General features: G+C 49.0%; 2 protein-coding genes across 2 annotated transcripts; both read left to right on the top strand.

Moving 5' to 3' along the window:
* Window positions 1-180: 180 nt before the first annotated feature.
* TEN1 (TEN1 subunit of CST complex) lies at window positions 181-1930 on the top strand (the record flags this gene model as incomplete). Its single annotated transcript, XM_082294013.1, has 3 exons — window positions 181-266; window positions 389-546; window positions 1791-1930. The coding sequence occupies 3 exons, from the start codon at window positions 181-183 to the stop codon at window positions 1928-1930; spliced, it is 384 nt and encodes a 127-aa protein (XP_082150139.1).
* Window positions 1931-3909: 1979 nt separating this feature from the next.
* CDK3 (cyclin dependent kinase 3) lies at window positions 3910-8129 on the top strand (the record flags this gene model as incomplete). The annotated part of the gene is made up of 7 exons (XM_082294327.1): window positions 3910-4037; window positions 4944-5021; window positions 5359-5479; window positions 5964-6134; window positions 6563-6664; window positions 7405-7608; window positions 8004-8129. The coding sequence occupies 7 exons, from the start codon at window positions 3910-3912 to the stop codon at window positions 8127-8129; spliced, it is 930 nt and encodes a 309-aa protein (XP_082150453.1).
* Between the last annotated feature and the right edge of the window lie 6345 nt (window positions 8130-14474).

Here is a 14474-nt window from a genome sequence, read left to right as displayed (position 1 = left end):
ACGTGCACTGAGCTGCAAATAGGATTCAGCGGGGAAGCTGTGAAATTCTTGCAGCCTCCTGGATGGTGGAATCTGGGCAAGGACGGAGTTGAAGGGCAGTGTCACTTATAATTTGGATCAGGTACTGGAGAAGCATGGAGTCAGACCTTTTGCTTTACTGCAGGCCAGCCGTTGTGCGAGATGCTGCCAAGTGCTGGTGTCTATTACTTCCCATGGGAGATCAACAGCTCAGTCCCCGAGGGGACGACACTGAGGACATTTGGCAGGTGAGAAGGGTACCCCGCTCTCCTTGCAGGCCAGGCCTTTCCTTCACTGGCTGAGCACCCCCCACCCTTGGTTTGTAATTGGATTTCTGCACAGCTGAGCTTCCCAAATTGATCATTCCCAGGTTATGCTGCTACGACCTGGCCCGATCTGAAGCCATTCTCACCACTCAGCACAACTCGGCTCAGTACCAAGTCTGTGTTGACACCAAGTTTGTGGAGCCATTCCAAGCCCAAGTGGGATCTTTCTTCATGGTCCTGGGAGAGGCTGAACACAGGAAAGGTAAATGCTCCAGGAGCTGGTGCCCTTTGCTCTTCATGGTACATCAGCTCCTTCAGAGCTCCCTTAGTCACTGAGGGCAGCCTGGGCCAAGCCAGTTCATCTCATGCAGCTCCTTCAGTCACACAAGCGTGTGATTTAAGGTAGGAGCAGCCTCTCTGTCCCTGCTCACCATCAGAAGAACCACCATTGGTGAAAATCTGATCCTCTGGCACAGATTCTTTTAGAAACAAGAAGTACTTCAGCAGCATTGTTGGGCTTGCGAAACCTGTGCTAAAAAGCCTGGCATCACTGCCAGCTGCCACACCGACCACCTTCACCCCAAATGTGGCAGATTGCAGCAATACCTCATTGCGAGTGGCTGGGTTGGTCTTTGCCATCCTTGAAAGGCTCTAATTATTATCCCCGCCCTCAGACACGTGAGGAAGGCTCTGTCATGCAGGTCACCCTGTTGTCTTTTCCTGGGGTGCCCTGCATTCCAGCTGCTTGGTGCTTTGTGGGGAGTTGATCTGAGCTGGGCCATGGGATGGTGAAGCAAATTCTTTGTTATCTTGGCCATACCTGATAAAAAGCATTTGCATTCATGCCATAGAAGTCCTCACTGGCATGTGGAAAGCCACACTGCACATGGCCTCTAGAGAGTGACCTGCTAAGCCACTGCTGCAAAATTGCTTTAGAAGTTGTTATTTTGGTCATCCTAGCTTAGGAGTGAGTTTGCCCCATTTTGCAGGGGTGGAAGGAGAGCAGACTGAGATGGTGGCTGTGTCACTAAGGCTGTGTCACCAAGGCTATGTCACCTGCCATGGCCCCTTCTGTGCAGCTCCATGTTACCACTTGAATGCTACCAATGAACTGGTGGTTGTAGCCAGCTTTGAGCCTCTTCTAAGCCCTCTTGTCTGCACAGGGGCATTCAGAAATGAGCTCACACCCATCACTGCTGCTTTTCAGACAGGGAAAACCAAAGTGCATCCCGCCACGACAGAGACAGATGCTGCATGGCAGACACTGGCACTGTTCGCCAGTGCAAGGGGAGTGCAGTGTCAGTCACCAGCATTTTGTAGCCATCAGAGCAGAGGGAAAGCACGTCACTGAATTAAGCTGGTCCTGCTGCTCACATCAGTGGCAGCATGTGGCCAGTCCAGCCTCCTGGAAGTTCTCAGGCTATGGTTATTTGCCCAGCTGGAGTCATATGTTGCCTGAGGGAACTCTCTGCCTCCAAGCTGCTCTGTCTATTTTCCTTTCTCCAGAAACTTCCAGTCCTGTGGTGAAAGCACGGATATTGACCTGCGTGGAAGGGATGAATGTGCCCCTGCTGGAACAAGCCATACAGGAGCAGAGGAAATACTTCAACGAGAGGCAGGAGCAGAGGGGAAACAGCACATCCTGACAGCAGCTCTGAGACCAGCCACACACTGGTCCTTGGACTACTATTTGGAACAAATATGTTAAAAGTAAATTAGGAAGTGGGTTTGCTGTGGCAAACAGCAAAGTCACTGAGCAAGGAAACACTTGAAGACTGTGAGTCAGTGTGTAACTGTGGGCTGTCCATTCCTGCCTCAGGTGTCATCACCGAAAACAGCTCTGGGAAGCAGGTTTGTTGTTTGTTTGAAAGGGTAGTTAAGGAAGGGGAACACTTGGCTTATACTGGTCCTTCCATAATGCACAACCTGAAGAAGTCAGAAGTAGTCTCTGAATCTGGAGCTAAGCATCTCACCTTTGGCAGATGGGGGAAAAGGGCATTAGCACAAAGTTCATTAGCCCTGCCTGGCTGCAGGCCCATGAGTGCATGTGCTGGGGTACCCTGACTCAGCTGCCACGCAGGAGCATTCCTGGCAAAACACTCATGTATCTGGACTGACCAAAGAAACAAGAAGAACAAAGAGTCCCTATTTTCAGTAGCACCTGCCTCTTCAGGTAGGAAGAACTGGTATCCAAGGGGAGGATTAATTCTAACTCTAAAATAAATATTTGCAGTACCCTGAGAACCACCACTTGACTTTCTTCCTTGACACAGCTAAGTTTAAGAGACCTTAAATCACTATTTTTGAAGTATCTAAAATTTTGATTGAAATTTTCCTAAATAAAGATGAAAAAAGAAGGCAGCCTGTCTTTTATTGATTAAATCCCTCTTTCTTGCCAAGTCAAGTGTGTTAGCCCCTACACAAACCCTACAGATGATGTAAGAAAACTCAGTTTTCCTCCTTTTCCTCCTTCTCCTAAGTATTGGGTGTGTAAGGAAAGGACTGGCTTTAAAAAAGCTGTAAGACAAGGAGATGAAGTTACATCAGAGTCACTCTGGTTGAAGAACATGGTTCCAGGCCCACCCAGCTGAATTAAATCATTGACAAAAGAACAGAACATTGCTAATATCAGATGAGAATCGAATGTTTGTGCAAGGGAGAGAAGAGTCTCCTGCACTGTAGAAATCCCCAGATCTGGAGTGAGCTGTGCTTGTGGTTTGCAAGGGAATGCAGCCACCTCCAGCCTTTTCTGCTTGCACTCAAAGATTTTGAGCTGCTGGCTCAGCAATGGGCTAAATCAGCCCTTTTTTAGGTCACCTAGAAGTTGGGGGTCTTCCCTGTGGACCCACGCAGCTGCAGTGTCCATGCCCACCCACCCCTAAGTCCTCCAGATGAAATTCCCTTTGCCTCTGCCTTTCCTGGTGCCACAATACATAAGATTATTTTAATCTTGTCTTCTGTCAGCTATCAAGTCAATGATTAATTCCTCCTCAAGGACATCTCCTGAAAGGCTGACAGAGCAGCACAGCCCACGCTGGGGAGGTTCAAGGGACAATTGCACAAGACAAAATAAAAGGGAAAAAAAAAGACAAAAAAAAAAAGACAAAATAAAACCCAGTAAAAAAGACATTTCTGCTGGGTGTTTGCCCTCAGCGTGTCCCAGGGAGCCGTAATTATGAACCCAATTACTCCACTGTGCAGATGGAGCAGGAGAGCTTCCCCTGGCCCTGTGCAGTTCTTGTTGCCCTTCCCCAGGCCCCGAAGTACCTCTTTACATCCATTTTCCTCAATTTTTGCCTGTAGCCAGCACACTGCACAACCTGAGCAACAGAACAACCAACCCTGGCTAGCTCCTGTTTGGCTCTGTCCACCCGAAGCCCCCCGGCCACCCCAGACCCCACCAGACAGCCCTGTCCACTCCCAGCTGCCCCAGGCAGGTCCCTGAGGTGTTCCTCAAGGCTGAAGGAGCAGCAAGGTGGGACCCAGACCCTGGCAGCACCTCAGAGAACACCGGGGGGGCTCAAACGCTTTCCCCACACTCACCTTTTTGTTTCCCGCTTTTTTTTCTCCCCTCAGAGCACAGTGCCAGCCACCCCCACTGCCATCACCAGGCAGAGGCAGCCCCATGGAGGCCATCCAGGAGTCGTTCCAGAAGGTGGAGAAGATTGGAGAGGGCACCTATGGCGTGGTGTACAAGGCTCGCAACAAGCGCACAGGGCAGCTGGTGGCCCTGAAGAAGATCCGCCTGGACGCGTGAGTGGGGCAAAGCCCTGGGCCCACCACGGCGCCAGGCCGGTGCCCAGTGTGGTGCAAGAGGCACAAAAAAGCCTGACATGAGGGGGGATAAAGGTGTCTCAAGGATTAAAATAATCTTATGTATTGTGGCACCCGGAAAGGCAGAGCCAAAGGGAATGTTGTCTGGAGGGCTTGGGGGCTCCGTGTCTCATGGGCATGGCAGCTGCGTGGGTCCACAGGGAAGACCCCAACTTTCAGGTGACCTGAAAAAGGGCTGATTTAACCCATTGCTGAGCCAGCAGCTCAAAATCTTTGAGTGCAAGTGTTTAAGGCCTGACCTGGCACCGCTTGGCCCCGGGTCCATGGCACAGGGCAGGGGGAAGCAGCTGCCGTGTTGTGAGGGAGTGTCTCCCTCAGGGCTGTGCTGTGGGGGCAGAGTCAGCCTTGGCCCTCCAGGGTGGGACAGAGCAGGTAAAAGCTTATTGTTATTCCTCTGGATTGGCCCTGAGCTGTCTGCACAGTGAGGGTGTCTGTGTGGACTGGGAGCCAATATGCTGGGGCTGCACCCCCATGGTGGCCCCTCAGGGTGGGGGAGGTGGCTGCCTGAGGGGCAAAGAGCTTTCATTTCCTCCCACCTCCAAAAAAAGAGACCTGGATATTCAATACATTATTGCTTCTCAGAATGCACCCTCAGGTGCTTCCAAACAAGCTCTGCCCCAAGGCTTGCATGTCTAGGTCATCCTCTCCCTCTCCTTGCCCACAACTTCATTTCCCTGCCTCACCCCAGCACGCCCCAGCCACTGCTCCACGCCAAACTCAAATGCTCCCTTGGGGTGCAGTGGAAGAAGGAAGGGACACAGAGCCCCATTGAGCTGTGGGATCCCCCTGGGTTATGGGGTGCTGTACAGCCCGTCTCTGCCACAGGGAGTCGGAGGGTGTCCCCAGCACTGCGATCCGAGAAATCTCACTGCTGAAGGAGCTGAAGCACCCCAACATAGTCAGGTAAGACCTGGATGAACCCTCCCCACCAGCTCATCCATGAGCTCCTGCTCCAGGAGCAGACAGCAAGGAGTTTTTTCTGTCCTTCCCCAACTGCACAGGCGGGAGCAAAATACACAGGAAAATGCAGGAATCACTTGCACTTCCCTGGCTTTCAGCAATACATCACGGCTCTGCCACTTCAGCAACACACTGCTGCTGCCCCATACTAGATGCTGCCCTTAAACTGCCCCTCTCTGCACCAAAGGACTAACAGAGCAGAGGCATGTGTGGGAGGAGGGATGTTTGGGTATTTGCAGAGGTCTGGAGCAGATACTGAAGGGAGAGACTTCTTTTCCAGGCTCCTAGATGTCATACACAGCCAGAAGAAGCTCTATATAGTGTTTGAGTATCTGAATCAGGACCTGAAGAAGTACATGGACTCATGCCAAGCTGGAGACCTTCCTTTAAGCTTGGTCAAGGTACAGTGAGAAAGGGTTGCCAACAGGAAGGGCAGACAGCATGTCCCTGCTGCCTTCTGCTGGGCAGAGCCATCTCAGAGCTGCTCAGACTGGGCCTAGAAATGATTCCTCAGCCTCCCAGATCTCAAACATTTCAGCTGGGAAACCCTCACGGCACTATTGCTCAGTAATGCTTATTTCCCAGCCGTTTCCAGGCCCTCCTGCCCATCTTGCTGCAGAACAAAGGCGGGATGTGTTGCTAATTGCCTTTTTAGAGTAATGGGTGGGTGGAAGGGACTGACAGTGCCTGGATTGGTGTCTCTCTGTCCCCACGTGGCACAGCAGCAGTTGGTGTGTATCCCTGAGTAGTGGCCCATAAGCCTGATGCTGCACTGTAGCAAGCGCTTTCTTCCCGTTCAGATCTATAAGTGATCCAAAGTGTGTTGATTCACATGATCCAAAGTGTTTTCATCGTGGCCTTATCTGAAATCTCTTCTCTCCTTAGAACTACCTTTCCCAGCTGCTGCAAGGTGTGAGCTTCTGCCACTCGCACAGGGTCATCCACAGGGATTTGAAGCCACAGAACTTGCTCATTAATGAAGCAGGAGCAATCAAGCTGGCTGATTTTGGACTGGCGAGAGCTTTCGGGGTCCCGCTACGCACATACACTCATGAGGTAGTGTCGAGGCTCCCTCAGTAGGGTACACAATCCAGAGTGGGTGAACAGCAGCAGCAGCAGCAGCAGCAGCAGCAGAAGTTGGTCATCCATAACAGGCACAGCCTGTGTTGTGCTCTTAACCTCACCTGCATCCTAAGGGATTACCTCATGTCCCCACAAGGTGTGCTGGCTGGCTCTACCTGAGCCTGGCTGCCAGCTGAGCTCCCACCTTCTCTGCACAGGGTACATGTATTTGTTCCAGAGGGTGTTGTTGAAGAATGTTCTGGTAATCCTAACCTTGCTGGCACTAAAGTGTCTGTAAATTCAGCAAGGCCTTAGCATGCTTGATTCGTACAGTCACTGCATTACAGCTGAGAAGGGAGGGTATCACGCCTCTGGTTTCATCCAGGGAACCAGACACAGCCTGTTTGTTGGTTCCTTTCCAGGTGGTGACTCTGTGGTACCGAGCCCCTGAGATACTGCTGGGATGCAGATACTACTCAACCCCTGTGGATATCTGGAGCATCGGCTGCATCTTTGCAGAAATGGTAGGATGGGTTTAAATCATCTCTTTCATGAGCCAGAGGAGGCAGCTGCAGTGGGAAGGAGGGATGAGATACAGAACATCTGGGATACTGTGTTCCCACCCTGTCCTGAGGTGTGCTTTGTGGAAAGTCCACCCCAAGGGTTAGCTGGTTCTTATTTCAGAAGGAAATCTACCACCCTCGGGGGCCTGGCAGAAGGCTGCAGTTCCAAGTACATGGGAACACAATGGCTCTCCTTGCAGAAGGGGTAACTTCAGCCTTATTGCGGCAGCATTTTGATCCTGGGAGGAGATGACTCTCTTCCAGATGTCCCCATGGTGGGCTGCAGAGAACTAGCACTCTCATGGCATGGCAAAGTAGATCTCTGAGGGGTCCATGCTCCTCTTGGAAGAGCTCTGGTTAGCCCTGCAATATAATAGCACTTCCTCATTCCCAAAGTCCCAGAGCAGGCAGGAGGGAGCTAGCCAAGAGTGGGTGTGAGGAAACTGGAGACAAAGAGAAATCAGGGATTGGCAGAAAGAGGACAGCCCCAAGGTGGTGTGGATCCATGGAGAGGAGCTGGAGACAAGCAGTCAGACACCTGTGATGTTCCCAACCACTGCCTGGCAGAATCACTGCATTGTGACTGCCCTGGTCCGTGCAGTTGTTTGCACATGCTGGGACAGAAGGCTGCTTGCAGCAGGAAATAGAGCACACACAGGTGATGGAAAGGTGAGACCTGGCTTTTTCTTTTCTTCTCCCAGATGACCAGGAAGGCCCTTTTTCCAGGGGACTGTGAGATCGATCAGCTCTTCCAGATCTTTCGCATCCTGGGTACCCCCACCGAGTTGACCTGGCCTGGTGTGACCCAGCTCCCTGACTACAAGGGCAGCTTTCCCCGGTGGCCAAGGAAGGACATGAAGGACATTGTTCCCAACTTAGATCAAGATGGGAGAGACTTACTGATGGTGAGTGAGGGCTCAGAACAAGGCCTGGGGATAGACAGGATGTTTTCAAACTGGGCAAGGAATAGGGATATTTGAGATTGAATTACCTGGAAGTGTGTTAGCTGACCTGGGTTGAATGCCCACCTCTGCCATTGCAGAAGAACCGAAAAATGGAATAGGGCTCAGTCCTACTCTGAAGAAGGACTGTCATTGCAGGTTCCTCCAGGAACCACTGCATTGGGAGTCAAGAAACTCTTCTAACATAATCCCCAGATTAAGTTCAGTTGTGGGTGACTCCTGAAGCCCAGAGAAGGAAAAAGTCAGGACCAACATCTGCAACTGCATCCAGCTGCATGCAGGTGCAATCAATCACCCAATTTTAAAATCCTAAATCTGCTGGGTTTTTCTCTTGGCAGCAATTGCTCCTGTATGATCCCAGCAAGCGCATCTCAGCCAAAGCAGCCCTCAACCACCAGTACTTCCTCTGCAGAAACTCTGGGAGCCCTGAACAGCAATCTGTGCTGCGGAGAGACTGCAGATGAGAGGCCATAGCTGTCCCCAAGCTCTTGTACCTCCAGGTAGCACTGCAGATCTGGTCTGGGGCACTTAGCAGGGGCCTGGCTGGAATCCAGGGTCTTGCTTTTCCTGAGGAGCCTGGGAGGGGACATTCTTGGCATTTAGAGACTTTCAGTCTGTTGCTGGGGGAAAGTTTGGGTTACAGACCGGAGAGCTGTTTTGAAGAGGTCATGTGCAAAAGGTGGGGGTTATTTATAAATTAATTATAAATATATATATATATAAATATTTTTTATATATAATAAATTAATATATATAGAAATATTTATATATATATATAAATATAAAATAAATTAACAGCATAAACCACTGAAATGTAGAGAAGAGAGCATCTCTCAGAGGTTTGTCCTTGCATTAGTGAGCTAAGGTGACACACAGTGATTTCTGTCTCCAGCACTGGAGCATCCTCAGCTCTGTTGGGCAGTTGCTGGCACGAGGGAAGGGGGGCACTTCTCTCTCAGCCTTTTGCTGCTGTTATCAGCCAGGTTTCTCAGCACTAGACAAGCTGTTTAGTCTGAGCTGTTTAACAGAGCTGACATCCTGCTCTTTCACAAGCTGAAGAGCACTATCAGGTGTCTTAGTTTGTGCCTTAGCTGGGACCAAGAAGCCAAAAGATCTGGTTAGCATAAAGCAGATCCAGTTAGGATAAAGCACTTGCTGCATATGACTGCAAACAGGGAGCAGCTAAACCACTGGCTTTCCATCATCATTCCCGATGTAATGCTGTTTCCTTTGCTTTATTGTCTCGGAAATGTTTTTGCTCTTCAAATGTTTGTGGGATTGTCTCTGACTCTTGGTGTGGTTTTGACATCTTAATTTCTTTTTCTTCGGTATAAAATAAATACTTGTTATTCGTTCAGAAACCTTGGTGTTCGTTTTTTGGCAGAGCCCATCAGGCTGGTTACACAGGACAGGTCCTTTTTTTCAGAGAGCCCTCCCTTCCTCATCTCCTGCACTCTTTCTTTTATCCTTTCCAGCCCAAATCCTTAGCAGAGATGTGCTCTCAGTCCTGTTGTGGAACTGATACTGAAAGGGTTAATCCAATTTCTACTGTGTCTGTGTACTCTTAGCAAAGAAACAGGGTATGCAGGAGCTGCTTTCTCATCAAGGACAGAAGGAAGATAAGGGGAAGACATCTGCCTTAGGAATGCAGCTACAGCCAAAAAAAGATTGCAGAAAAAAACTGAACCCAGAAACATGAGGAAGGTTTTATGGTAATGAACAATTATAACAGACAGCAGTGACTGTATGTGAGGAGCGCACTTGTAGGGAATCGTGTGCACACCAGGTGGAGCTTATCCCCCGTGCACCAGGCCTGTGATAGCTTCTTCTGAATGCTACATTGGTGTTAAGGAGTTTTATTTTACGTGCTTTTCGGTGAATTTCGGTGACAGTTATTGGCCACCCAGATGGGAGCTCACCTCTGAGCCCTGACGGATCTGCAGTTGACAGATCTCCAGCCGGCACCGAGGGGTTCCCGGGGACAACCTCGGCCTCAGACCGTCAGGGGCTCAAGGCAAGATCCCTGGGGTGAGTAAAGGCATCATTTAAATTGTTTATCTTGGGGTTATTGACGAGGGGTACAAATCCCCTCACAGTTACTGGTGAGGGGTTTGAATCATCCCTGGGTAAGCTCACTGTCTGGGGGTTCCGGTCCCTCAGGACTATGGGGTTTGAGTTCCCTCCGAGGGGTTCCCCTGGGTCGAGAAACTTAAAGCACTGTTGCAGCTGACCAAGGAGACTAAAAACAAGCTCATAACACAGGAACTAAATCATTGCTATACCTGCTTTTGTGGTGGCGTTTGGTTAGATACTCTGAATTCTTTTTGGTCTCTGGGAGTGTGTAAGTGGGTTGTGTGTTGATTTGAGTTTGCCAGCCTGTAAAATCAACACTGGGACGCCTATGATATAAAGCTCGTTTGCTGAAAGAGTGTTGGAACTTAACTCTCTGTTGGGGTTTCGATTATTGATTTGTTTTCTGTGTGCGCGGCCGAAATCGCATTGGTGGACGCGCAGCGCCCTCTCGTGACAGTGGGAGCGGGCGGGCAGGCGGGGGCACCCCCGGTTACAGCTCAGCTGTTCCCCCGCCGCCGTCTTGGCTCCGGGGAGAGGAAGAGGGAAAAGAAAGAAGAGAGAAGGAGAAAAGAAACCAACTGCTGTGACTCGCAGCACAGCAGGCCGGCCCCGGCCCGGCAGGTTCTCGCCTGCTCCAGCGCCAGCCGCCTGGGCAGCGTCACCCCCCTGCTGCAGCCCAGAAGCAGCCGCAGGGACTCCCCGCGCCCAGGTAATCGTTGTATTCGCTTTCCAGTCGTTGTTATGTACTTGTATTATTGAGTATGGGGGTGGTCTGTTCTAAAGCTAGAGTGGGAAATGATATCCCGAATTCTCCATTGAAATGTATATTGAACCACTGGGAAAAGATGAGAGGAGACTCACTATTTAAATCCTAACTAATCCAATATTTTGGCCAGTGTATAAACTGGACAATGAGGCAAAGTGGCCGGAGAAAGGCACCTTAGATTATCACACCCTGCTACAGCTGAGGTTGTTTTGTAGAAGAGAGGAGAAGTGGAATGAGATACCTTACGTAGATCTGTTCTTTTCTTTAAGAAACTATCTGGAATTGCAAAGGGGGTGCCTACCCACCCTGTCAAACTCTCTCATGTTAGCTTTTGGAAAAGAAGGGGAAAAGGATAGGACATTGAAGCGATTTTTTCCTCTTGTAGTATTGGGCACCACTGTTTGAAATGCCAAAGCTGATGGGAGGAGGATGATGTAGAAATGATGGAGGCACCAGATGCAGGAGATATGGGAATAGAGAATCTGCGTGTGCCTGATAAGGGGGAAGCACAAGGAGGGGATGAGTAGTCAGCTGGGAGTCAAGAGTTAATTTCAAGTCCAGTGATGGGGAGAACCCAGGGTGAGCAGGAGGTGAGAAAGCAGGAGGGGGATAAGCAGGAGGCCATAGCTCAGCTCTGGCCAGGGGTGGGATCTCACAGCCTGATAGTGGTGAAGGTCCCTTTCTCCCCAGTCGATCTTGAGGCATGGGTGAGACTGGCAGGGCCCTACAGAGAAGATCCAGAGAGAGTATTTAGAGTGTTTGAAACCATTCTCAAGGCCCAGAACCCAGATTGGGGGATTATACAAGTTCTGTTAGATACTCTGTTAGACTCTACACAGAGATGGTACTCAGGACTGCTAGGAAGGAGGTGGACAGGACAGGTACAGCAGGTGCATTTCCAGGAACTGTGGAAGAGCATTTTCCCTCGCAGGACCCCCATTGGGACCCTAACACAAAGGAGGGGAGGGTTTCTCTTGGACAGCATCAACAGTGGATATTATCTGGCTTTAGATATGCAATGCCAAAGGCAACCAATTGGTCTAAACTTTATGAGGTGAAACAAGAACTGCACGAGACTCCGACTGCATTTGTAGAACATCTAAGGGCAACTGCCAGGAGATACCCTAATATTGATCCAGAAAAGCCAGGGGAAGCTGTACAGCTGGCTTCCATTTTCATAGGGAACTCAGCACCAGATATTAGAAAGAAGTTACAAAAGCTGGAGGGAGCAGACTCTTGTGACCTAGGAAAACTCTTACAAGTGGCCTGGATAGCTTTTAATAATACAGGACAAAAGGAAGAAAACAAAATCCGGGAGAGAGAAAAGGAGAAGGAGCAGAAAGAAAAGAGACGGGAAATGGAATGGGAGAAGAGAAAAAAGAAACGGGAAATGGAAAGGGAGGAGAGAGAAAAGAAACGGGAGATGGAAAGAAAGAAAAGATGTAGGGATGCAATGCTAAGTGTAGCTCTGCAGAGGGCGCTACTTAATGGGAGAACGGAGAGGGGCTCTGCGCACGGAGAGCTGCGGCTGAATCCGTGCGGCTGCTGTGGAGGGCCTGGGCACTGGAAACGGGAGCGTCCCAAGAACCTGAAAGGGCCGAAGGTAACAGAAACCCTTGAATGAACTAAAAAGGTTTGTCATTCTCTCAAAACCTCTTACCCTAAACACCCCAGTTCACTCATTTCAGCCCGGGGATCACATACACGTCCAGACCTGGAAATCTGAGCCACTTCAGGAGCAGTGGAAAGGACCTGGTTCTGCTGACTACAAGAACAGCTGTGAAAGTAAAAGGAACTAACTCCTGGATACATTGCACCTGAATTCAGAGGACTCCTGACACCGGACCCTTGCAGCTGAAAAGACATCTGTAAATGAGCAGTGAAATGTATGGACTAATTATGGGAATTAGGTGGAAGTGTTGAAGAAAATTTAATACTGACTTTAATCCAAGGGTTTGGTAAAATGCACAATCTGTCCAACATTACAGCCTGCCTCTCTGTCCCTAATTCAGCAGGGGAACCTATTTCTTGGGGAATTATCCCTATATATCTGTCAATGGTGATTCAGTATGGTAATCTGACATTGCAAACCAGAATGGCCTTAGCTCTATTGCTGGGCAAAGAACAAGGGGGTTGTGGGTATTTAAAATTGGACAGAGAACATAGTTGTGTACACATCCCAAATGTAACAGAAGATCTCCAAAGACCACAAAATGTGGCCAGTTGCTGAGAATAGCAATGCTATCCTGAAACTAATTGGTTCAATGAAATTCTTCAAGGAATAGGGTGATGGTCCCTGAAAGGAAGGCTGGCTGGAATACTGGAAACCATCGTGACTGTAGTTGTTATAATTATCAGCATTGCTACTGCTTGTGTTTGCAAAATGGTCAGTCAATCTTGTGGGAATATAGGTGACTATAGATAGAAATCGAGTTGGAACTTACCAAATGGCCTTAAGGAATTTGAGATGTTTCAAAGGGGGGAAATGACACCAAAAGGGTTAATCGAGTTTCTGCTGTGTGTTTGTACTTTTAGCAAAGAAAAAGGCTACGCAGGAGCTGCTTTCTCAGCAAGGACATACTGAATTCCTAAAACATCTGGCTTAGGAATGCACCTACAGCCAAAACAAGGCTGTAAAAAAAGCTGAACCTGGGAGCATGGGGATGGTTTAATGGTAATGGGCACTTATAATATGCATGTGGTGACTGTATATAAGCAATGCACTTGTAGTAAATCATGCACACGTTAGGTGGAGCTTATCCTGTAATAAATGATGCCCCTTCTTAACACTACATTGGTTTTAAGGAGTTTTATTTTACTCAGTTTTCAGTGAATTTCAGTGACAGAACGAGGGGCTGATGGTACTGCAGTCCAGTGATGTCTCAGTGTGGGGTTGCTTTCCCTTAGAAGTTCCAACACACTATTTCAGAGTTATGTTCTACTTATTTAAATACTCAAAAGACAGATCTAATTTATGGAAGCCAAACTTCTGCACTCCTGTTTTTCATGCATGTGCACACATGCTCTCCTAGTAACAGCAATCCCAAAAAACCAATTTCAGCACAACCTGACAGCTGTGCTCCTTCATCTCATGGCCTCTGTGTGGTGACAGCCAGCTTGGAGGCACACATTTATGGATGAATCCATGGAGACATGGATGAATTCTGCTGTGGGAATCATTTCCCTGCCTTTGCATACATGTTGTAAAGTCAATGCTCTGCTGTTTGCTCTATGCAAACAATGCTCATGTTTTACCAGACAAACTGTTTGCAGAAGAGGTAAAGGAGGAGGGAGGGGACTCCTCGTATAGGTTCCATGTGAAGGTTTATTCATGAAGGGACTAGGGACGAAGAGCCAAAAATAAGCCAGCATCCAGGGATTTTATACTGGGGGTAAGTAAGGTGGGGATAAGGGACAAGCCAATGAAATAGAGGGATTGAATCTGAGCGGTTGAATCTGAGGGAACCAATGGGAACAACACATAGGCGGGACCAAGGGAAGCAACCAATGGGATGTCGAGGAGAACAGAACTTTCTAGAACTAATACATGGTTAACTAGGGGAAATGGATATTTACAACTTCATACATAATACAGGAAGGGAAAAACATCGACCAATCAATTTGAAATACACAAATTACTGAACCGGGGGGTTCACCCTAACTGCAGAGTGAGTTGTTAAACATTGGTGCCTAACCACCACACTAGATTCTGGAGGTTCCTCTGGGGTCAGGGTGGCTGCAGCCATTTGCACTGCCACATAGCACCATCACCTTGTGCTTGGGAAGGGAGGAAAAGTTCTAGCTGGCTTTTTCTGAGCAACTCACAACCCTGCCAGACAGCCAGGCTTTGGGGAAAGCCTCATGTCTGAGTGGTGCTTCATATGGACACATCAGGACATGACCTGAGCTACTTTGTGCAGGTAAGGGCCACTTGGTAACAAACAAAAGGATTTTAGTGAGTGTTTTTCAG

This window comes from Coloeus monedula (assembly GCF_965178545.1).
Source record: "Coloeus monedula genome assembly, chromosome: 19".
Classification (NCBI taxonomy): domain Eukaryota; kingdom Metazoa; phylum Chordata; class Aves; order Passeriformes; family Corvidae; genus Coloeus; species Coloeus monedula.
The sequence above is the reverse complement of the archived record's forward strand: the minus strand, read 5'-3'. Positions and strand labels throughout refer to the sequence as shown.